This window comes from Natrix helvetica, assembly GCF_964273705.1.
Source record: "Natrix helvetica genome assembly, chromosome: 6".
Lineage (NCBI taxonomy): Eukaryota > Metazoa > Chordata > Lepidosauria > Squamata > Natricidae > Natrix > Natrix helvetica.
In genome coordinates this window covers 79,646,143-79,669,615 of record NC_138553.1, presented here as the reverse complement: position 1 = coordinate 79,669,615, position 23,473 = coordinate 79,646,143, and the positions used below count along the sequence as shown (strand labels likewise).

General features: G+C 42.3%; 1 protein-coding gene across 1 annotated transcript in view; it reads right to left on the bottom strand.

Moving 5' to 3' along the window:
- Positions 1-22,646, bottom strand: part of LHFPL3 (LHFPL tetraspan subfamily member 3) — a 172,876-nt gene extending 150,230 nt beyond the window's left edge. The window contains exon 1 of the mRNA XM_081958045.1: positions 22,030-22,646. Coding sequence (XP_081814171.1) covers positions 22,030-22,519 — 490 coding nt within the window. The 5' untranslated portion in view covers positions 22,520-22,646. The remainder of the gene's footprint in view (positions 1-22,029) is intronic.
- Between the last annotated feature and the right edge of the window lie 827 nt (positions 22,647-23,473).

Below are 23,473 nucleotides of genomic sequence, written 5' to 3'. Positions count from 1 at the left end.
TGCCTTTAATTTCCCCCGTTCCTTTTCTGCATTATGCATAACACGGTTTATCCCGAAAGGCAGTGAGGTGATGGATATGTTTGCAATCTTTCTTCCTCTCCTAAGAGAGCAATCAGGGTTGTCCCTTAGATGCCTTTGTCAATATCCTGATGGAGATTAAATACCCTGTAATTTCACAAGCAAAGCTAAACAAAGACTTGGCCGAAGTCCTACGTGGGAAGAATTTTCACTCGTATTTAGCAGGATGAAGTCCCTGGAATCAACTTCTGAGGAAGGCAGAAAGACCATCAAAACCGACGGTCTGTTATTCAAGTTCTATTATCTTCAAAGATTTACCCTATTTTTCAGAGTATAAAATGCACTCTTCACCATTTGAAGAGGCAATTTTTTTTAAAAAAAGTTTTTGCACTTTGCAGACCTCCCCAAAACGGGCCCGTTTTTTTTTTTTTTTAAAAAGGGCACGCATAGGCTTTAGGTGGCTTGTAGAGTGCTTCTGGGGCGGCTGGGGGGGGGGCAAATACCTCACAATTAACAGATGACTGTTTGATCTGATGTATTAAAGTAAGACAAGGAAAATCTAAGGCTTAAAAACGGACATAAAGTTGCATAGAATTGTGCATGCTCCCTCACCATCAGACCTCAATCTAATAAAGGAAATAATTGAGACCGTTGTATCAGTAATTAACGATCTGAAATGCTGGAAGTGTAACAGCAAGGAAGTAGTACAGATTATTGTTAGCCATTGCACACATTTTTTTTTCCTAATACTTTATACGCATTACACCTAGAGTGAATACACTGATTATTTGCTCAGGAAATGGAACGCTTAGATAAAGTAAGCAACGTGAAATCTTATGTCAACACAGACCCATAAAGCATATGTAACTTTCTGGGTCTATTAAGTAATTATTTGGGAGATAAGAAGTATCTCATGAGGTAACTCAGGGGTGTCAAACTCGATTTCATTGAGGGCTGCCTCAGGGTTGTGTTTGACCTCGCGGAGGGGGGTGGGCACGGCCAGGGTGGGTGTGGCCAACTCAACGGCACTTGTGTCAGGGGTGCCTATTGCGGCCCAAGTACTCCGCCAGCGAAAACAAAGCTCAGGGCTGGGTACGGCCCACCCGAACTCCGTTTTCACTGGCATAAGCACCGCAAGCCGATCCTTCGCTGTTTCCAGGGTAGCCCCGCAGCATAGAACCAAGCACCCCATGGGTCAGATCTGGCTCCCGGGCCATGAGTTTGACACCCCTGGGCTAATTCATCATTAACACTACAAAATAGACCAGAACAGGAATGTTACAATGATGTGGTGAATTTTACACGCAAATGAATTACTGAATCAGAACCATACAGTTAAGATGATTTATTGCTCACATCTATACCTGTGGTGGGTTCCAGATCCCGTCGCAACCAGTATGATGTGATGGTGACGGACGTCCACCTTGGTCACGTGTGCTGTGCCCGCATGCACACGCCACCGGCCTGCAACACCCCAGCTGCTCGGTGAGGTCGTGCAGGCGCTGTATGCCGTGTGCCTGTGCACAGTTGGCCAGTTTCCCTCAAAAAGAGATAGGTAATGCGGGCAGGTGGCTGGGCCCAACAAAAGCCGATTATGGTATGGTGGCTGCTGCTCCCAGCGGCCATCGGTATGCTCGTACCAGGCCATACCGCCCGGAACCTGCCACTGATCTATACACAAGAATCTAGTTAACTTATGGTTCAGCGGTAAATTGGATTACACAGAATTCAAGTGGGGTTGGACCTACATCACTTATGGCGATGCAAGGACTCCAGGCGGATTCCTCTCTTCACTCTACCCCCCCCCCAGGCTCTGCCTCTTCTTCCCCTGCAATTATGTCCATGTATTTTGGCTGCCTTGTGTTTTTCTTTCCCTCCCGCCTCAGTTAGTTAGAGCAGGGATCGGCTTAAGCCCTCAAAAGCCATTTGGATGCATCTCCCATATATATATGTTTGTGTTGTATTTGTGCTGATAAATAAATAAAGGGAGACTAGTATATATCTATTTCAAGCTATTTAACTCTCATCAGCTAGCCATACCCTTACTGGGAATTGAACCTGGGCTGTAATGAGCCGAAGGACAGAAAGGGGGAGTAGTGAGCAAAAACGCACGGAACAATTGTTTCGGGTAGCAGCAGACATTTTGAGCTCAATTGTGGTCGTAAGTCGAGGACTGCCTGTAGAATGAATCAAGAGCACTGATAGTTGAAATAAATTTCTAGATGTGCATTTATTAGCTTTTAAATTATTTTGGGCAGGAACCTCATCTTGTTCTTTGTCCTCAGACAATAAATACAATTTTGTTGGATAATGTCCAGGGGTGGAATTCACTTACTTTTCCTACCGGTGTGCAAATGGGAGCATGCGCCCCATCCACGCATGCACTCGGCCTTCAGCACATGCTCTTTGGTTGCGCACACGGATTGCATGCATGCATGTGGCTCAGTGGTGGGTTACTAACCGATTTGCTACCATTTCGCTGAGAGAGGGCATTTTGAACGCACACAAAAATTTACTGAAAACTGTTCTGTGCATGCGCAGAAACATGCCAGCAACAGGATAAGAGACTGAGGAACTGATTCGGGGGTGTAGCAGGCCTGGTTCGCTACCAATTCGGGGGCGTGACAGGCCACCAAACCACAACCAGTTTGACCAAACAGGGCCGAACCGGTAGGAACCCACTACTGATGTGGCTTGAAAACATGCCTATTGTATTTTTCGGACTATAAGATGCACCTTTTTCTCTCAAAAAAGAGGGTGAAAATCTGGGTGCATCTTATACACTGAATACAGCATTTTTTGGCACCCCGAAACTCCATCCCCTTTGCAAAAATGGCCATACATAGCCATTAGGAGGCTTCCAGAGTGTTCCTGGGGCCTGGGGAGGGCAAAAAGAGCAAAAAACAGGTTGTTTTTTTGCTCGTTTATGCCCCGCCAGCCCCCAGAAGCACTCGATAAGCCTCCTAAAACCTATGCATCCCCTTTCTTTTTGACAAAAACTAGCCCGTTTTTGCGAAAAACGGACCGTTTTTGGGAGGTCTGCAGAGCGCAAAACCTTTTTAAAAAAAATTTGTCTCTTCAAAATCTTGGTGCGTCTTATACTCTGAAAAATATGATAAATAGGACGGCATAGAGCCAAGGCGATTTCCACTACCAGTTTGGGCAAACCAGTCCAAACCGGCTGAATATCACCTCTGATAACGCCCATCCAACAGTGATGTCGTGTTTGCTTCACGGTTTCACGAAGGACTCTGTTTCCGCCACTAAGAATATTAGATGAGTGTTGAATATGTGCTTCAGGACCGTATATACCCAATTAGAGAACTGTTGCAATGCTTCACTGAAATTTTGACTAATCTCCAGTCACCACTTACACACTGAAAATTTCTGAGGTAATTTTAGGAAGATGCATTAAAAGGCCGACAAGCTGTAATTAGCTTTGGTGGGTTGAGGGAAAAGAGTCAACAGTTAAAATGACAGGCTCATATTTTGCGAAGAAACAGAATGTAGAATTTACCACTCTGGGATTTATTCTAATCATCTTGAAGTACAATTAAAAAAAGAAAAGTTCTATTAGAAATTTTCCTTGAGAATATCCATTGCTTTAATTTTATTTGGGGGTATAATATCCGAAGATTTAATTCCTTCATTTCTACACAAGAATTCCTAACGGAGCCCTAAGAAATACTGTTTTGAATTCTGGGACAAGACTAAGTTCTAATTTGGTAAATAAAAAACTGTTCTCATTTAGGTTTCATGTATAAATCGGTACCTGAACTACGGAATGAGGTTTAAAAAAAGAATTCCAGCATTGCTCACAATATAACTTTTCTAACGATATTAAGGAGGGATGCGGTGGCTCAGTGGCTAAGACACTGAATTTGTCAATCAGAAAAGTTGGCAGTTCGAATCCCTAATGCCCCGTAACGGAGTGAGCTCCCGTTACTTGTCCCAGCTTCTGCCAACCTAGCAGTTTGAAAGCGCGTACAAAATGCAAGTAGAAAAATAAGGATCACTTTGGTGGGAAGTGTTAGGGATGTTACCCTAGGCTTGGCTTGGCAATGTATATAAACTATGATTATTTTACTGTTACTTTAAATGATTCAGAGATGTAATTGGTTTGTTACCTCAAGCAGCTATAAGAGGGAGCCAGAATGGCTGTTAGCTCTCTGTTTTGTTAGATGCTGATCGTGGATACTGTTTGATACTGCTCATGAGTTACTGGGTCTTGCTACTGTTTAGCTACTTTGTGTGTTAAACTGAGAATACTGATAACTGAATTACTGAACCGTGTATGACTTGGACTGTTAACCGGACTCTGAATACTTCTATATTTCTACATAGTAAACTACTATATTTTTATACTATTCAGTGTCTCTGTATGCGGGTTTGTGTGTGTTATTCCATATCACTCTCATTACGCTTCTCTGCATACTCGCTCTTCTAACGGGGAGCTTAATTACTTAACAGGAAGGTAATAGCGTTCTGTGCACCTTCGGCGTTTAGTCATGCCGGCCACATGACCGCGGAGACGTCTTCGGACAGCGCTGGCTCTTTGGCTTTGAAAGGGAGATGAGCACCGCCCCCTGGAGTCGGGAACGACTAGCACATATGCGAGGGGATTTACCTTTTTAACAATATTAATTGGATTGTTTGTGTGTGGTTGGGAGAGGCAAATTTAGGAATATAATAACATAGCCGAATAAAGTATATTGAAAGTAAAGTATATTATAACAGGTACTTCCTCAACTTATGACCACAACTGAGCCCAAAATTTATGTTGTTAAGGGAGAAATTTGTTAAGTGAGTTTTGCCCAGTTTTGTGACCACATTTGTTAAGTGAATCACTGACCTCGTTAAATTCATAACACAGTTGTTTAGTGAATCTGGTTTCCTTATTGACTCTGCTTGTCAGGAGGTCGTAAAAGGTGATCACATGACTCTGGGCCACTGCAACCGTCACAAGTATGAGTCAGTTGTCAAGCATCCGAACGTAAATCATGCAACAGTTCTGCATAAGTATGAAAAATTGTCGTAAGTCATTTTTTTCCAATGCCGCTGCAACTTTGAATGGTCACTAAATGAATTGTTGTAAGTCAAGGACCACCTGTATTGTAGAGAACACAATAGAGAGCCAGTTTTATCTAACAGTTAAGGCACTAGGCTGGAAAGCAGGAGATTGTGAGTTCAAATCCTGCCTTAGCCATAAAAGACAGCTGGGTGACCTTGGGCCAATCACCAGGAGACAGTGAGTTCTCGCTCCACCCTGAAATCCAATTGGTTGGCCTTGGACAAATCACTCCCTCTCAGTCCAATCCACCTTGCAGGGTTGTTGTTGTTGGAAGGAAAATAGGGGGAGGAAGGTGTGCTGGTTGATATGTTCACCGCCTTGAGTTATTTGTGAAAAGAATCAAGGTGGGATACAAATAAATAAACATGTAAGATGGTCCGTACTTTGGACTTTATATCATGCAAGACGTCTTGTTATTCAACTTTTTTCAATCTTTATGGGACACGGTGGCTCAGTGGCTAAGACCCTGAGCTTGTCGATCAGAATTGTCGGCAGTTCGATGGTTCGAATGCCTAGTGCCGCGTAACGGAATGAGCTCCCGTTACTTATCCCAGCTTCTGCCAACCTAGCAGTGCGAAAGCACGTTAAAAAATGCAAGTAGAAAAATAAGAACCACCTTTGGTGGGAAGGTAACAGCCTTCTGTGTGTCTTCGGCGTTTAGTCATGCTGGCCACACGACCATGGAGATGTCTTCAGATAGCGCTGGCTCTTTGGCTTTGAAACGGAGATGAGCACTGCCCCCTAGAGTCGGGAATGACTAGAACATATGTGCGAGGGGAACTTTTATCTTTACCTGGTACGCTGTACCGTAACTGCTTCAAACGTTACATTAATAAATTAATTTCGGAGACGATGAAAGCAATGAAAAAAAATCTGATTGGATCTGGTGTCCTGGTTAACATGAATTCCATCTATCCTTTAGCAAGGATTTTGAGGCAGGTCCAAACTGGGTCCATGAAAATTTAATTCTTACCCATGGGTAAAATTTTAGAGTAAAACACCATATGACCCAACCTTTCAGCTGTTCAATGATGTCGCTTAAGTGACAAAAAAAGGGGTAACAGATTTATATAGAATTGTGTGCGGGGCTACAAAAAATACACCCTGGGGATTGTTAAGTTAATAACAACTGTGTTACTAATTTAACAACTGCAAGTGATTCACACACATTGGGAATTCAAGGGTTGATATGCCATGGAAAAATATTTTGCGACCCTGAACGGAGGCGGCTCATTCTTGCCAAGATCAAAATAAATGCAAAAAATAGTAAATGGTGATGAGAACAAAAAGCATACAAAACCTTTGACAGGCCAATTCTTGAATACAGCTCAATCGCCTGGAATCGGACATTAAGACAATTGAACGGGTTCAGAGCAGGGGTGAAATCCTCCCGGTTCGGCCAAACCAGTAGGGACGATGGTCCTTGGTTCTGCGAATCAGTAGTAAAAAAAAAAGTTTCTGAGGATCGCGTAGCTCAGCTGTGAGCCGCGCAATCACTGGAAACTCCTCCCCCCACTTTTTAAAGCATTTTTTTTCCTGCCTATTCGCCCATACCGGCAGGAAAAGAAGGCTTTAAAAAGTGAAAAAAAGTTGGCCACTCCCACCCAGTCACATGACACCCCCCCATCAAGCCACGCCCACAGAACCAGTGGGAAGAAATTTAGATTTCACAATTGGTTCAGAGCAGGGGTGAAATCCAGCAGGTTCTGGAGAAACAGTAGCAGAAATTTTGAGTAGTTCGGAGAACTGGTAGTGGAAATTTTGAGTAGTCTGGATAACCGGCAAATGCCACCTCTGGCTGGCCCCAGAGTGGTGAGGGAATGGAGATTTTGCAGTATCCTTCGCCTGTCATGCCCACCGAGCCATGCCCACAGAAATGGTAGTAAAAAAAAATTGAATTTCACCACTGGTTCAGAGGTATCTCACGAGAAGAGTACTCCACTCCTCTACTCACAATAGAATCCCTTATGCCACCAAGGCTTGAAATTTTGGGCTTGTGCACCGCCTGCGGTCCAATCTAAGCATAGTACACAAAATTGTCTGCTGTAACTTCTTGCCTGTCAACGACTTCTTCAGCTTCAACCACAATAATACACAGGCAAACCATCGATACAAACTCAAGGTAAACCGCTCCAGACTCAATTGCAGAAAACACAACTTCAGCAACAGAGTGGTCAATGCCTGGAATGCTCTACCCGACTCCGTTGTTACAGCCTCAAAACCCCCACAGCTTCAATCTCAAATTGTCTACCGTGGACCTCACCCCATTCTTAAGAGGTCCCTAAAGAGGGCGTGTATAAGCGCACCAGCGTGCCTACCTGTCCTACTGTCCCCGTTTACCTGTATTTATTTCCTTTGTTCATGTTTATGTTCATACCTATACTTGTTATCTTGTACATATTTGACAAACAAACAAACAAACAAAATAAAATAAAAACAAATATTTATTAGAAGTAACATTGGAAAAAGAAGTAGTTAAAGGTTGCATGATAGCGTGGGCCAAAAATTTTGGACATAATGTAGATCTAGTGGATAGGGAAAGAATTTGGAACACAAATGATAAACTAACACGATCAGTAGCACTCAAAAAAAAGACATGTATAAAATGTTCTATCGTTGGCATTTACCACCAATGAGATTGGCTAAAATGTAACCGAACATGAAACCAACTTGGTGGAAGTGAAAAAAAAAATGCAAGGGACTTTCTATCATATATGGTGGACCTGCCCAGAAACTCAAAAATATTGGATGAAAATTTGGAAATGGGTACAACAAATTACAGAGGAACAAATAAAATACAAACACGAACTCTTTCTGCTGGGAATAACCAAGCGGAAATATAGAAAGAAAATTAAATACATACTAATACATCTTCTGACTACTGCTAGAATTACGTTTGCCCAATGTTGGAAACAAAGTAATATTCCCCCAAGTGAATTAGTGATTCAGAAAATTTTGGATTGTGCAGAAATGGACAGGTTAACACTAAAATTAAAGGACAAAGAAGAGTCTGAATATTGTGAAATTTGGGATAATTGGTAGAAATGGTTGCAAAACAGGAATAAAATTAATTCAGCTGAGAAACAATAGAGAAATGTATAGAACTGTAGATAAATGTATATAAATATAGAAGCGAAATAAGATTGATATGTACAGGTATGATGAGATAACAACGTTGAAGTGAAGATTGTAAGATGTCATAGAAGGAAAAAACAATCAAACATCTGCCGTAAAAAAATAAAATAAAATAAAAACAACCAAAAAGAATTGAACAATCCACATGTACCTCCTTTCAGTTACAGTATATTTTTAAAATGCCTCTCTCTTAATTCAATTCTCCGGAAACAGCGATATATTTTGTAAGGACAGGAAAGATTAGAAAGCCACAACCTTTGAGGTTAAGAAGGATTGATAGCATTGCATCTGAACAATGATTAACAATCGCGCCAGCCAACATCCCAGGTTCTTTCAGCGTGTCTTCGTAGTGCTGTGTTTCTCAATTTCAACAATTTTAAAATAAGTGAACTTCAACTCCCAGAATTCCTCAGTTAGCATGCCAAAGTCCAGATACAGACAGCCTCGACTTACGACCACAATCAAACACAAAATTTATGTGGCTAAGCGAGACATTGTTAAGTGAGCTTGGCCACATTTAATTACCATACTTTTCAGATTATAAGATGCTCCAGAGCATAAGACACACCTAGCTTTTGGGGAGGAAAACAGGGGGGGGATCTGCTTCTGCCTCCCAGCAATTTGCCTCCTTGCAACAAACAGCAAACAGTACAGACAATATACACTGTTTGTAGTGTTGCATTTCAGACTACACTTGTACAGATGCTGTTAAAATTGATGTGGCTTTCTGGAAGTATAGTTATTCTCTGCTATTTAAAAGAAGATACAATAGCACCGGGCCTCTTCAGATCAAGCATTTATTTTAAAAAGCTTCTTCACTTTGTTAAGCTGTCTAGAACAATAATAAAGCAGTCTTTAAAAAATAAGTCTAATAATTTGAATGTTCTATAGACATTTATATGTTTGCTAATCAGCAAACAGCCTGATTAGCACAAGAAAAAAAATCTGCTTCTGCCTCCTAGCAATTTGCGTTGTGGAGCAAACAGCAAGTTCACTTTCAGTTTGTGCACGCCTCCTGATCATCAGCTGTTTCATGCTGCAGGGATTGCTATAGCCTATTGCAGTCTCCGCAAGCCCCATTTTCCCCGTTTGCTGCAAGAAGGTAAATTGCTGGGAGGCAGAGGCCAAAGGGTGGGGGACGGTGGGTCTACATTCAGTGTATAAGATGCACCCAAATTTTCACCCGCTTTTAGTGGGGGAAAGGTGCGTCTTATACTCCGAAAAATATGGTAACAACCTTTCTCGCCCCAGTTGTTTAAGTGAGTCCCTGCAGTTGTTAAGTTACTTACATGGTTGTTAAGTGAATCGGACTTCCCCACTTGTCAGAAGATCGCCAAAGGAGATCACATGGCTCTGGGACACTACAACCGTCATAAACACCTGCCAGTTGCCAAGCATCTGAATTTTGATCACATGACCAGGGGGTTGCGGCAACGGTTGTAACTATGAAAAACGGTCATGAGATACTTTTTTGAACTTTAAATGGCCATTAAACGAACATGTTGTACGTTGCGGGCTACCTGTATCTTAAAATTGCTGTGAAACACTGTCACAGAGCAGTTGTTCTGACCCAGCTCCACAAACACCACAAACCTTCTGAAGTTAACTCAAAGATTCCTTTATTAGGAGCGCCAGCAGCCCCGGCAAAAAGTTTCTCTGTCACAGCAGGCTAACAAGTCTGTCCGGCAGGGAGATGAATAGTTGTCTGCCACATCTATTCTTCTCCACACCCTGCCTTTGATCCACAGAGTTAGGGTGGGGCTTCGCTAACAGAGGTGGCTCTTCTGTCCCAAGGACCGGCCCAAGGATTTCCACTGCTCTCCTCTCCTCTGCCTTCTGCGCATCCATGTGTCAGGCACTGGACCCAGCTGTTTCTCCTCTTCCCCATCAGCCACCTCCAGACCTGGGGGCTGTTGACTTTCCATCTGAGGGCTGATGGACAGACAAGGCTCCGCCTCTGTTTTTCTCTCTCTGAGAGCTCCATTCCGTCTTCCTCCTCGGAGCTCTCAGGTTGCCTGGATGTTGACCTTGATTCCCACTCCTCCTTTTCCTCTGATTTGGCTCCTGGAGGGGCCGGCAGCCAACAGGCCACAACAGCAGTCTTCAATCAATGCACCATCTTCTCTGAACTAACTAATATCACTTGGCACCCAGGATCATACAAGTTCTCCATGTGTGGTCTCACCAATGCTGAGCAATGGCTTTCTTTTTAATTTACATTCAATTAAATTAAATTTCCTCTCTTCACAATGAGATGTAAAAGGCGTGCCGAAAATTTATACCTACATTTTTTTTTTTGCATGGATCACTTGTTTCATTAAAATATATGTTCCATAATTGCCACGTGTTAAACAAATGTGCTACTATGTAAAGCACTTAAACACTGTATAGCCCCAAAGAATATCCCTCCCTCCCCCCCTCTCACACACACACACATAAGTGACACTGCCAACATTTATTTTACGTTATTTTACCAGATATTATTTTTTTCCACCTACTCTTAACATTTCATCTAATCTGTTCAATTTAATTGTTAAAACCTAATTGCAAAAATTACTACCCCTCTTGTCGTAAATGAGAAGACAGACTATGATACGATTCCATCAATGGCACACCTTCAGCGTCTTTAAAAACAGCTCATTTTAGGATTATTTCAGATCTGTTTCAAATTCTATTCAGCCAATTAACTAAGGAAGAATAATCATGGACTTGTTTCAAAGTATCTATTTAGGGATCATTAGAACTTTTAAATTTATCTATCTATCTATCTATCTATCTATCTATCTATCTATCTATCATCTATCTATCTATCTATCTATCTATCTATCTATCATCATTATCTATCTATCTATCATCTATCTATCTATCTATCTATCATCATCTATCTATCTATCTATCTATCTATCTATCTATCTATCTATCTATCTATCTATCTATCTATCTATCATCATTATCTATCTATCTATCTATCTATCTATCTATCTATCTATCTATCTATCTATCTATCTATCATCATCATTATCTATCTATCTATCTATCTATCTATCTATCTATCATCTATCTATCATCATTATCTATCTATCTATCTATCTATCTATCTATCTATCATCTATCATCTATCTATCTATCTATCTATCTATCTATCTATCTATCTATCTATCTATCTATCTATCTATCTATCATCTATCATCATTATCTATCTATCTATCTATCTATCTATCTATCTATCATCTATCTATCTATCTATCATCTATCTATCTATCATCATCATCATCATCATCATCATTATCTATCTATCTATCTATCTATCTATCTATCTATCTATCTATCATCTATCATCTATCTATCTATCTATCTATCTATCTATCTATCTATCTATCTATCATCTATCTATCTATCTATCTATCTATCTATCTATCTATCTATCTATCATCATTATCTATCTATCTATCTATCTATCTATCTATCTATCTATCTATCTATCTATCTATCTATCATCATTATCTATCTATCTATCTATCTATCTATCTATCATCTATCTATCATCTATCTATCTATCATCTATCTATCTATCTATCTATCTATCTATCTATCTATCTATCATCTATCTATCTATCATCTATCTATCTATCTATCTATCTATCTATCATCTATCTGTCTATCTATCTATCATCTATCATCTATCTATCTATCTAAAAGCCAAATAACACTCACTCATCACGAAATCTCCAGAACTGTAAAGCCTACAAATTTGAAATTTGGCACGTATGTTCCTCTTGGCTTCTAGGTGCTCACTAACAAAGGATTTTTCAAAATGACCATCAGATCATTAGTATTTCTTGTACAGTAATTAACACACTCTGATGCTAAGGAGTTCTACCTCCCCGCCCCACCTGAAAAGAACTCTGTTCCAACTGCCAGTTGCCTCACATTCCGTTACCTCAGTTCAAACCGGCAGACGTTCTACTCCTTCACTCAGGAGCGGTCTGGGGCTCCTTACAGTACTAAATGTTGGTCCCTCACCAAAATGTCTATGTTTTCCACCTATGGAACGGCTTCCAGACTCAAGGCGGTGGGAAAGATATTCCCTTATGTGTTTCAATCACCAACCACCACTGGGCGAACAGATTGTGAACTGAATTTGTCCTGCCTAGCCCAATCACGTAGTTTCATCGCGCAGCACAGATATCCAGTGTGTGTGTGTGTGTCTGTTTGTGTGTGTAATCTCCATGCAAATCTGTCTACCTTTTCAGTAACACACTCTCTTCTCTTCCCGAAACTAACAAAAAAACCATATTTTTGGTACTCTTAGTCTTGACAAATATGTTTGAGGAGCTACTGTGCTTTCATGCTTAAAGATTATAGCTATTATTTCTTTCTTCAAAAATAATTGAAACTAAGTCCCCTTCCATATGGCAATGCACATCTCTAGATAGCTTTAAGCCAGTATTTGAAGAAGCAAAAGCAGCTTACAGAAATTGGACAATTTCAGGATATATCTTTTCTCTTTTTGATGTGGAAGCAAAATTTTACGTTTATATCATTCCAAGGCCACGACTTTTCTGATTTTCATGGTAGGAGTTGATTTACGGAATTCAATTCATGGCAAATCCTGAAAGATTTTTGTGTGTCTCCTATTTTTTTCAAAGTCTTCACTTTATGAAGGAAACCCCGTATGGATTTCTCATCCTTCTTGCTAAAATTTAACAATTTTATAGATGAACCACTTAAAACAGGGAAATCCAATCCTGGTGACTTTAACTCCCAGAATTCCATAGCCAACATGGCTGACAGGGGAATTCTGGGAGTTGAAGTCCACAGGTGTTAAAGTTGCCAAAGTTGGCACCCTTGATTTATAACGTGCTCACTGGATCACTGTTGTTATTTTTTTAAAAAACACACATGTATCCAATGCCATTTTTCCTACTTTTTTTTCTGTTTAGTAAATTCCACTGAGATTAACTAACTTCATTATTCAAATGAGCTTGAGTTAATGCTCAAACTTTCAGGATATAGCCTGGTGAACAGTGAGTTTTCCCCTTCAACGCAAGTTGAATCTATCATCTATCTATCATCTATCTATCTATCTATCTATCTATCTATCTATCTATCTATCTATCTATCTATCTATCATCTATCTATCTATCATCTATCTATCATCTATCTATCTATCATCTATCCATCCATCCATCCATCCATCCATCCATCCATCCATCTATCCATCCATCCATACATACAAATGGATATTTGTGTGCAGTGGTGGGATTCAAACATTTTTACTACTGGTTCTGTGGGCATGGCTTGGTGGGCGTGTCATGGCTTAGTGGAAATGACAGGGGAAAGTAAAATCTCCATTCCCACCCAACTCCAGGGGAAGGATACTGTAAAATCTCCATTCCCTCCCCACTCCAGGGGAAGGATACTGCAAAATCTCCATTCCCTCCTCACTCCAGGGGAAGGATACTGTAAAATCTCCATTCCCACTCAATCAGCTGGGACTCGGGAGGAAGAGCATAGATGGGGGTGGGGGCCAGTCATAGGTGGAATTTACCGGTTCTCCAAACTACTCAAAATTTCTGCTACCAGTTTTCCAGAACCAGTCAGAACCTGCTGAATACCACATCTCTCTCTCTCTCTCTCTCTCCCCCCTCTCTCTTTCTCTCTCTGTTCCAGCATAACTCCATAAAGCCTCAAGCAATTTCAACCAAACTTGGTACACAGATGTCTTATTCTTTGGAAAAAAATACTGTGGAGGTAAGGTACCCCTAACATCCTTGGGGGGAGGGGGGCTTCTGTTAAGATACAACCTGGGGCCGTACTGCCATGCTGGCTTCTACTGTACAGCGCAGTGGAGTTGCCATGGTAATGTCTTCACAGTACTCCACAAGGGGGCTCCCTCTGTTAAGGGTATAAATTAGAAATTATGTTTGGTCCTGACATTTTCCCCCTATAAAAAATATCTGGGCAATGCCTGGTTATCAGCTAGTTTTAATATAAACATAAAAAGTCTTGAGATGCTATTGCCAAGGTAGATCTAACTCAGGTTATATGACAATAATACAGGGAGACAATGTGTTCCAACAATACCGGTTTCCCTTAAAGTCTTCTGTATTACCTCAGAATGTTCTTCGTTTATTCATAAGCAAAAGAGCTGCCAGAATAATTAAATTATGTTTCTACTTCTGGAAGCAGAGATATGAAGTTAAAGTGAGGAAGGAAAGTGGTAGATCTCAAAAAACAGTAACCTACTAACCTACTTTTCCCCCAATTCAAAATCTCGAACAGATCATCCTCCTCGTAATTCTTTTGTTCACACTCTTCTTATCTATCATATTTATTGCAAACACTTCTACCTGGTTACATCTATCTGTGCCCGGCGAGAAAGAGCGGGCTCACGCGTAAAGAGTCAATTACACAGATTTATTGCTAAAAGACTGAACAGGAATCTTCTCAACTAACAGTTATCACCTGCTTAGGGCTAAATAAACAGAATTTAAGGGAAGTTGGACTTACCGTATTTTTCAGAGTATAAGACGCACCTTTTCCTCCCCTAAAAGAGGGTGAACATTTGTGTGCGTCTTATACACTGAAGATAGCCCCATCCACCCACTGTCCCCCACCCTTTGGCCTCTGCCTCCCAGCAATTTACCTTCTTGCAGCAAACGGGGAAAATGGGGCTTGCAGAGGCTGCAATAGGCTATAGCAATCCCTGCAGCCTGAAACAGCTGATGATCAGGAGGCGTGCACAAACTGAAAGTGAACTTGCTGTTTGCTCCACAACGCAAATTGCTAGGAGGCAGAAGCAGATTTTTTTTCTTGTGCTAATCAGGCTGTTTGCTGCAAGAAGGTAAGTCAATAACTATAAATGTCTATAGAACATTCAAATTATTAGACTTATTTTTTAAAGACTGCTTTATTATTGTTCTAGACAGCTTCACAAAGTGAAGAAGCTTTTTAAAATAAATGCTTGATCTGAAGAGGCCCCGTGCTATTGTATCTTTTTTTAAATAGCAGGGAATAACTATACTTCCAGAAAGCACATCAATTTTAACAGCATCTGTACAAGTATAGTCTGAAATGTAACACTACAAACAGTGTATATTACCTGTACTGTTTGCTGTTTGTTGCAAGGAGGCAAATTGCTGGGAGGCAGAGGCAGATTTTTCACCCTTGTTTTCCTTCCCAAAAGCTAGGTGCGTCTTATACTTTGGAGCGTCTGATACTCCAAAAAATATGGTACTTGAAGCTAATATCTGACCTTTCTGTGCTCCAGAAATCCAAATCTGGAATACAGGCATTGATTGGGCCACTTTGTCATTAGCATCACTTAAAAGGAGAAAAACATTCTGCAATCAGAACCTAGCTAAATATTCTGTTGCTGATTCAATTCAATTCAGTTTAATACAGTCATGTATTAATTAATACAAATAAAAACACGCAGTAAATATACATTTAAAAATTCTAGAATAAAATAATAAATGACAGATAAAATCAGGGGTGGTATTTACTTACCTTCCCTACCGGTTCGCAAATGTGAGTGCGCATGTCCATAGGTAATGTCTACCTAATCTTCTACACAAGGAACTAGCATAGTTAGCAATAGCAGTGTATATTGTCTGGACTGTTTGCTGTTTGTTGCAAGGAGGCAAATTGCTGGGAAGCAGAGGCAGATTTTTTTCCCCTTGTTTTTCTCCCCCCAAAACTAGGTGCGTCTTATACTTCGGAGCGTCTTATGCTCTGAAAAATATGGTAGTTTGCTTGTGCCTGTGTAGGGATTCTAGGCTAATTCCTCTTTTGACTCCGCCTCCAATTCTGTTCTTCCTTCTCCCACAACCCGATCCCTGAGATCCAGCAGAAAATAATGTTATGGGTTCTGATTGTTATGGATGGGTGCTAGGAGAACAGATTCTCTGAACCAAGGCCATCCTTTGGACTATGGTTCCCAGTGGTGGCATTCAGTCGGTTCGGACTGATTCGGACGAACCGATAGTGGCCAACTGTGTGTGGAGCTGCCCACCCGGCCCAGCTCCATGTCATCCTATTTAGCCATGTTTTCTAAGCCATGTGCAGCATGTAAGCAAAGCGCATGAACAGAAGGCCGTATGTGTGTGTGGAAGGCATGCACTCACAGTTTCAGTGTGTGGAGAACTGGTGGTAAAATTATGCGAAAGCCACCTCTGATTGTTCTGATCCCCCTCTCTCCACGCCGTTGAACAAGCCAAAACACAGGCTTGGCTGTTTGCCACTGTTTAATTGCAAGATAACAACCTTTTGGCCGAGGGCCCAGATAACTCAAAATACAAGAACAGCAAACCAGATATTCAAACACGACTCTAAGACATCGACTTTCTTCACTGCTAATTTCGAATAGTTGTTTCCTACAAATCTCCCCTCCCAACGCCTCACCTATAAGTTCTCTTGGGAGGGGCCAATCTACAGCCACCTGTGCTAATTATCGTTTGTGAGCCTGCCTATTAAGCTGCTGCTTTCGTTTCTCAGCCCTTCTCACTCTAGCATCAGGGACTGACTGCCTTTGATCCTCCCCACTGCTCCATGCATCAGGCGCCTCCTGGTGGCCAACCAGCCCCTCCGGTCCCTGCTCTGAATCTGCAACCTGCACTGGGTCTTCCACATCATCCAGGGCCGACTGAAATGATCCCTCGCTATCCGAGTCCAGCAGCAGATGAACCGGATCCTGCTGGGCCACAACGCCTGATGATTCCCATCCACAACTAACTAACTTACTAAATAGTAGAGAACAAAGAGTGAAGGAAGTAGACATAATGTTATTGGCAACTTCCTAACACATATAACACCTGAAGACCCAGTCACTTAACTCAACTAAATATATTTGGCTAAAGTCGCAGGTTATGTGATATCTGTCCCTCTCGGCTTCACAGCTTTTGCCAAGCAATATGTGAATTTCTCTCACTTTCACATGGATGACATATCTTCCTCTCTAGTTCGTGCTACCTCAATAAGGGTTACATAAACTCTTTCCTGGATGCTGGAAGACCTCATGAAGCAAAGTTTATTCTCTTTGACCTTGCAAAACACTGATTAAATGTATGCAATATGCTGATTAGAATAGAATAGAATGGAATGGAATGGAATAGAATAAAATAGACAGAGTTGGAAGGGACCTTGGAGGTCTTCTAGTCCAACCCTCTGCTCAAGAAAGAAACCCTACATCACTTCAGACAAATGGTTATCCAACATCTTCTTAAAAACTTCCAGTGTTGGAGCATTCACAACTTCCAGAGGCAAGCTGTTCCACTGATTCATTGTTCTGTCAGGAAATTCCTCCTTAGTTCTAAGTTGCTTCTCTCCTTGATTGGTTTCCCCCCATTGCTTCTTGTCCTGCCTTCAGGTGCTTTGGAGAATAGCTTGACTCCCTCTTCTTTGGGGCAGCCCCTGAGATATTGGAAGACTGCTATCATGTCACCGCCTAGTTCTTCTTTACATTAAACTAGACATACCCAGTTCCTGCAGCCGTTTTTCATAAGTTTTAGCCTCCAATTCTCCCCTAATCATCTTTGTTGCTCTTCTCTGCACTCTTTCTAGAGTCTCCACATCTTTTCTACATCGTGGTGACCAGAACTGAATGCAGTATTCCAAGTGTGGCCTTACCAAGGCATTATAAAGTGGTATTAACCCTTCAAGTGATCTTGATTCTCTCCCTCTGTTTATGCAGCCTAGAACTGTGTTGGCTTTTTTGGCAGCTGCTGCACATGGCTGGCTCATATTTAAACGGTTGTCCACTAGGACTCCAAGATCCCTTTCACAGTTACTACTATTGACCACTATGTATGCAATACGCCAATTAAATGTATGCAAAACACTGATTAAATACACGCACATATGGTTTGTTTAATGACGGTTTGAAGTTACAATGGCACTGGAAAAAGTGATTTGTGACCATTTTATTGCAGCCATCCCTATGGGGGATATTAGGATATTAGGATGGAGAGCCTTGGACTAAATATTCAGTAAGACTGAAAAAAATTAACAGCTTCACAATGCATTTTTTAAAAGAAACAATGGTATCGGCAATCTTTATCTGCATTATTCATAGCTTAATAGCAAAGCTTGAAAGCTTGTTAGTTTCCGAATTGCATGGGTAAATTTTTAATTATCAGTAACATCAATTATCTCCACTGTCTTGTTAACAATAAGATTGCTGGCTTTTTTTTTTACTTATAGTTTTTAACATTTTAATTGCAGTTTTTAACACTGAACATTTGGATTTTTTTTATTGGAAGCTGCCTAGAATCGGTTTCTTATGAGATTGGCAGGGGTCAGCTTATTTTTCACGGATGGAAAGGAATCAGAGAGAGAAGCAACCTAGAACTAAGGAGAAACTTTCTAACAGTGAGGACAATTAATCAGTAAGTCAGCTTGCCTTCAGAAGTTGTGAGCACTTCATCACCAGAGGCTTTCAAGAAGAGATTGGCCAACCACCTATCTGAAAGGGTATAGGGTCTCTTGCTTCATCAAAATGTTGAACTAGAACAATTAATCAGTGGAACAGCTTGCCTCCAGAACTCCAACAATTAATCAGTGGAACAGCTTGCCTCCAGAAGTTGTGAATGCCCCAACACTGGAAGTCTTTAAGAAGATGTTGGATAGCCATTTGTCTGGAACGGTATAGGGTTTCCTGCCTAGGCAGGGAGTTGGACTAGAAGACCTCCAAAGTCCCTTCCAACTCTACTATTGTATTATTGTATTATTATTGTATTGTATTATTGTATAGAAGACCTCCAAGGTCCCTTCCAGTTCTACTCTGATTAATAACAATGTGAGAAATAAATAAATATTCCTACTGTAACAATACTCTTATAGTTCCATCATTGTACAATTCATCACCAAAGCACCTCATAATTAGAAAGGAATAATGAGTGTCCTTCATATTGAGCTTAATAATTAACTAATTAATTAATTAATTAATTAATTATTAAACTCAATATGAAGGACACTCGTTATTTATTAATCAATTATTAATTAGCTAATTAATTAATTATTAATATAGTTTTTGAATTGTAAGCTGCCTAGAGTCATTGAATGAATAAATGAATGAATGAATGAATGAATGAATGAATGAATGAATGAAGGAAGGAAGGAAGGAAGGAAGGAAGGAAGGAAGGAAGGAAGGAAGGAATTGGTTGTAAATTTGATAATGGCAGCTAGATTAGTGATGGCTAAATATTGGGACGAAATTGGGATATTCAAAGAAATGAGTGGTATATTGAAATTTGGAGTAGGGCAACAAATGATAAATTAACAACAGTAAGTCCCTTCGGGGAGAGGGGGCGGTCTAGAAGTCCAATAAATAATAATAATAATAATAATAATAATAATAATAATAATAATAATAATAATAATAATAATAATAATAATAATAATAATAATAATAATAATAATAATAATAATGTTGGATTTTTTCCTTTTGTCTTTTGTCTTTTTTCCATTCAGTTTTATATGTACTGTTTATATTATTTGTGTTTAAAAAGCGTACTTAAAAAAATGAAGCTGGCTGGGGAATTCTGAGACTTGAAGTCCACAAATCTTAGAACTGCCAAGGTTAGGCTGTATAGATACAATCACAGAGAGAACGGTGTGAATCTCGCCAGTCGAATAATGAGTATTTTAGCGCTTGTGTGAAGAGTTGGAGATGCGGATTTGATTTTTTAAAAAGAATTCATGCCAAACCAAGAACCAAACAAACAGTCCAGAGCTAAATAGCTTTCTTCTGTGCACCCAGCCACACCCAAAACACCCACAAACCTTGGCCCCAGTATCTGACCTGCAAAGATCTCCTGACAGTAAGCAAATTTAATCGTTCTCACCTTTCCCACCAAGCAAACATCTTTAATCCATAAAGGTCTATGTGAAACCAGTCATCATATTTCACACTCAACCCCCTGTAGCAAATATTCCATTCAAACTACCTTCTGGTTTGATTTCGGACAAGGAAGAGGAAACGTAGCTAAAAAGCCCAGGGAAGATTCAGTACAGGCAGTCCTCGACTTACGACCGCAACCAAGGGCACCCCCCAAATTTATGTCGTTAAGCGAGACATCAGTTAAGTGAGTTTTGCCCCGTTTTACGAGCTTTCTTGCCACGGCGGCTAAGTGAAGCACCGCCGTTGGTAAGTTAGTAACTCGGTTGTTAAGTGAATCCGGCTTCCACATTGATTTCGCTTGCCAGGACGCAAAAGGGGATCAGACGACCCCCCCCAGGGCACCGCAACGGTCGTAAGTATGAGCCAGGTGCCAAGTGTCTGAATTTTGATCACATGATCGTGGGGAGGCCCCAAAGGCCCTACCTGTGCAAAACGGTCATAAGTCGCTTTTCTTCAGTGCTGCCGTAACTTTGGACGGTCGCTAAATGAACTGTTGTAAATCGAGGACTACCTGCGATGACAGCCAAGGGCAGCCACGGATGGATCAAAGCTAAGGAAGGCTTCCCAAAGCGCATAGCCACTTTTGTGAACTCAAGACTGTCTAGGACCTAGGTCAACCTTGCTCCACTGGCACTATCCAGATGTGCAGCCAGTGCAAATGCTTGATGCTGGGGAACTTGCAAATGAAACCCAATAGAACCCAGTTTAGAGAAGCTGATCGCACAGAGGGTCTGCCAGATGTTGGACTGCTGTCCCACCCTCCTTCTTCCAGACGTTGGACTGGTATCCCACCCTCCTTCCTCCAGATGTTTGACTGGTGTCCCCTCCACCTTCTTGCTCCCTCCTGGATCCCTGATCCTGGCATCTTAGTGCATTTGAACTAAGCACAGAGTGAACATCTGCCAGATGTTGGACTGGTGTCCCCTTCTCCTTCCTCCAGATGTTGGACAGGTGTCCCCCTACTTGCTCGCTCCCGGATCCCCGATTCTGGCACCTTAGGGCATCCTGACTTTGGCAAGGTCTCCTTTCCCCCTTCCTTCCTTCTTCCTTTCCTTTCTTCCTTTCTTCTTTCCTTCCTTCCTTCCTTTCCTTCCTTCTTTCCTTTCCTTCCTCTTTTCCTTTCCTTTCCTTCCTTCCTTCTTTCCCTTTTTTCCTTCCTTCCTCCTTTCCTTTCCTTCTTTCCTTCCCTCCTTCCTTTTTCCTTCCTTCCTTTTTTCCTTCCTTCCTTTCCTTCTTTCCTTTTTCCTTCCTTCCTTCCTTCTTTTCCTTCCTTTCTTCTTTTCCTTCCTTTCCTTCCTTTCCTTCCTTCCTTTCTTCTTTCCTTCCTTTCCTTCCTTCCTTTCCTTCCTTCCTCTTTTCCTTTCCTTTCCTTCCTCCTTTCCTTCCTTCCTTCTTTCCCTTTTTTCCTTCCTTCCTCCTTTCCTTTCCTTCTTTCCTTCCTTCTTTCCTTCCCTCCTTCCTTTTTCCTTCCTTCCTTTTTTCCTTCCTTCCTTTCCTTCTTTCCTTTTTCCTTCATTCCTTCCTTCTTTTCCTTCCTTTCTTCTTTTCCTTCCTTTCCTTCCTTTCCTTCCTTCCTTTCTTCTTTCCTTCCTTCCTTCCTTCCTTCCTTTCCTTCCTCTTTTCCTTTCCTTTCCTTCCTTTTTTCTTCCTTCCTTTCCTTCCTTCTTTCCCTTTTTTCCTTCCTTCCTCCTTTCCTTTCCTTCTTTCCTTCCTTCTTTCCTTCCCTCCTTCCTTTTTCCTTCCTTCCTTTCCTTCTTTCCTCCTTTCCTTTCCTTCCTTCCTTTTTCCTTCCTTCCTTCCTTCTTTTCCTTCCTTTCCTCCTTCCTTCCTTCCTCCTCCCGCTGCCCCCATCCCTCCCATCCCCGCCATCCCCGCATCCCGGACGGCCAGCGCGGAGTCTCACCGGAGCCGAGCTGGATCCAGGCGCAGACCTTGTAGACGGTGGCCGTGTTGCAGAAGAAGAAGAGGCCGAAGCAGGCGATGCAGGCGATGACGAGCGTCATGGAGAGCCCGATGAAGAAGGAGGCGGCTTGGAAGGCGCCCGACGGGAGGCTGGCGAAGTCCGTGAAGCTGCCCTGGCACGTGAGCTCCCGGGAGGCGCCGCTGCCCGTGCAGAAGTGGAAGAGCCCGAAGTAGCCCGCTTGCGGGGTCTCCACGCCGTCGCCGATCCAGTAGGGCTGGAAGAAGCAGACCACGTTGACGATGGCGAAGCAGATGGTGAAGATGGCCCACAGCACCCCGATGGCCCGCGAGTTCCGCACGTAGTTGGCTTGGTAGAGCTTGGCCGCGTCCTGCGGGGGAAGGAGACCCCCGGGAACCCCCGAGGAGGAGGAGGACGACGCCGGCAGCCCGCTAGAGACGGCCCCGGGCGTCGCCCCCGCCGCCACGGGCATCCTGGACGCCCCGAGCCTCTTCCGACGACCCTCGCCTGCTCGCTCGCTCGCCAAGCGCCGGACCCGGGCTTCACGGCGCGGGAGGAGGCGCACGGGGCTGCATCGCCTGCGGGCGCCCGGGCGAGGGTCGCGGGGCTGAAGGGGATGGCTGGCTGGCTGGCTGGTCCTCCCGGCTCGATGCCCGGCGAGGGATGGAGGGAGGGATGGAGGGAGGAGGCAGCAGCACCAGCAGCAGCCCGCCGCCGAGCCCCGGCGCGGCACAAGCGCACCAAACGCTCCCCCTAGCGCAGCTCTGGAAGCAGCCGAGCCTGGCTGACTCGCCCGCTGCTGCGCAATCGCGTCTGGGCTGCTGGGAGGGGGGGAAAGGAGAGGGAGGGGGGGAGAATGAGAATGAGGGAGGGAGGGAGAGAATGAAAGAGAATGAGAAAGTGGGAGAGAGAGAAAGCGAATGAGTGACAGAAAGAGTGAAAGAGAGAGAGAATGAGAGAAAGAATGAGAGAGAGAAAGAATGAGAGAGAATGAGAGAGAAAGAATGAGAGAGAATGAGAGAATGAGAGAGAAAGAATGAGAGAGAATGAGAAAGAATGAGAGAAAGAATGAGAGAGAGAGAATGAGAAAGAATGAGAGAATGAGAGAGAGAGAATAAGAGAAAGGATTAGAGAGAGAGAGAATGAGAGAGAATGAGAGAATGAGAGAGAAAGAATATGAGAAAGGATTAGAGAGAGAGAGAGAATGAGAGAGAGAGAATGAGAGAAAGAATGACAGAGAATGAGAGAATGAGAGAGAAAGAAAGAGAGAATGAGAGAATGAGAGAGAGAGAATAAAAGAAAGGATGAGAGAGAGAGAAAGAGAGAGAGAATAAGAGTAAGGGAGAGTGGGGGAGGGAGATAGAATGAGAGGAGAATGAGACAGAGAGAGGAAGGGAGAGAGAGCGAGAGAGCGAGAATAAGAGTA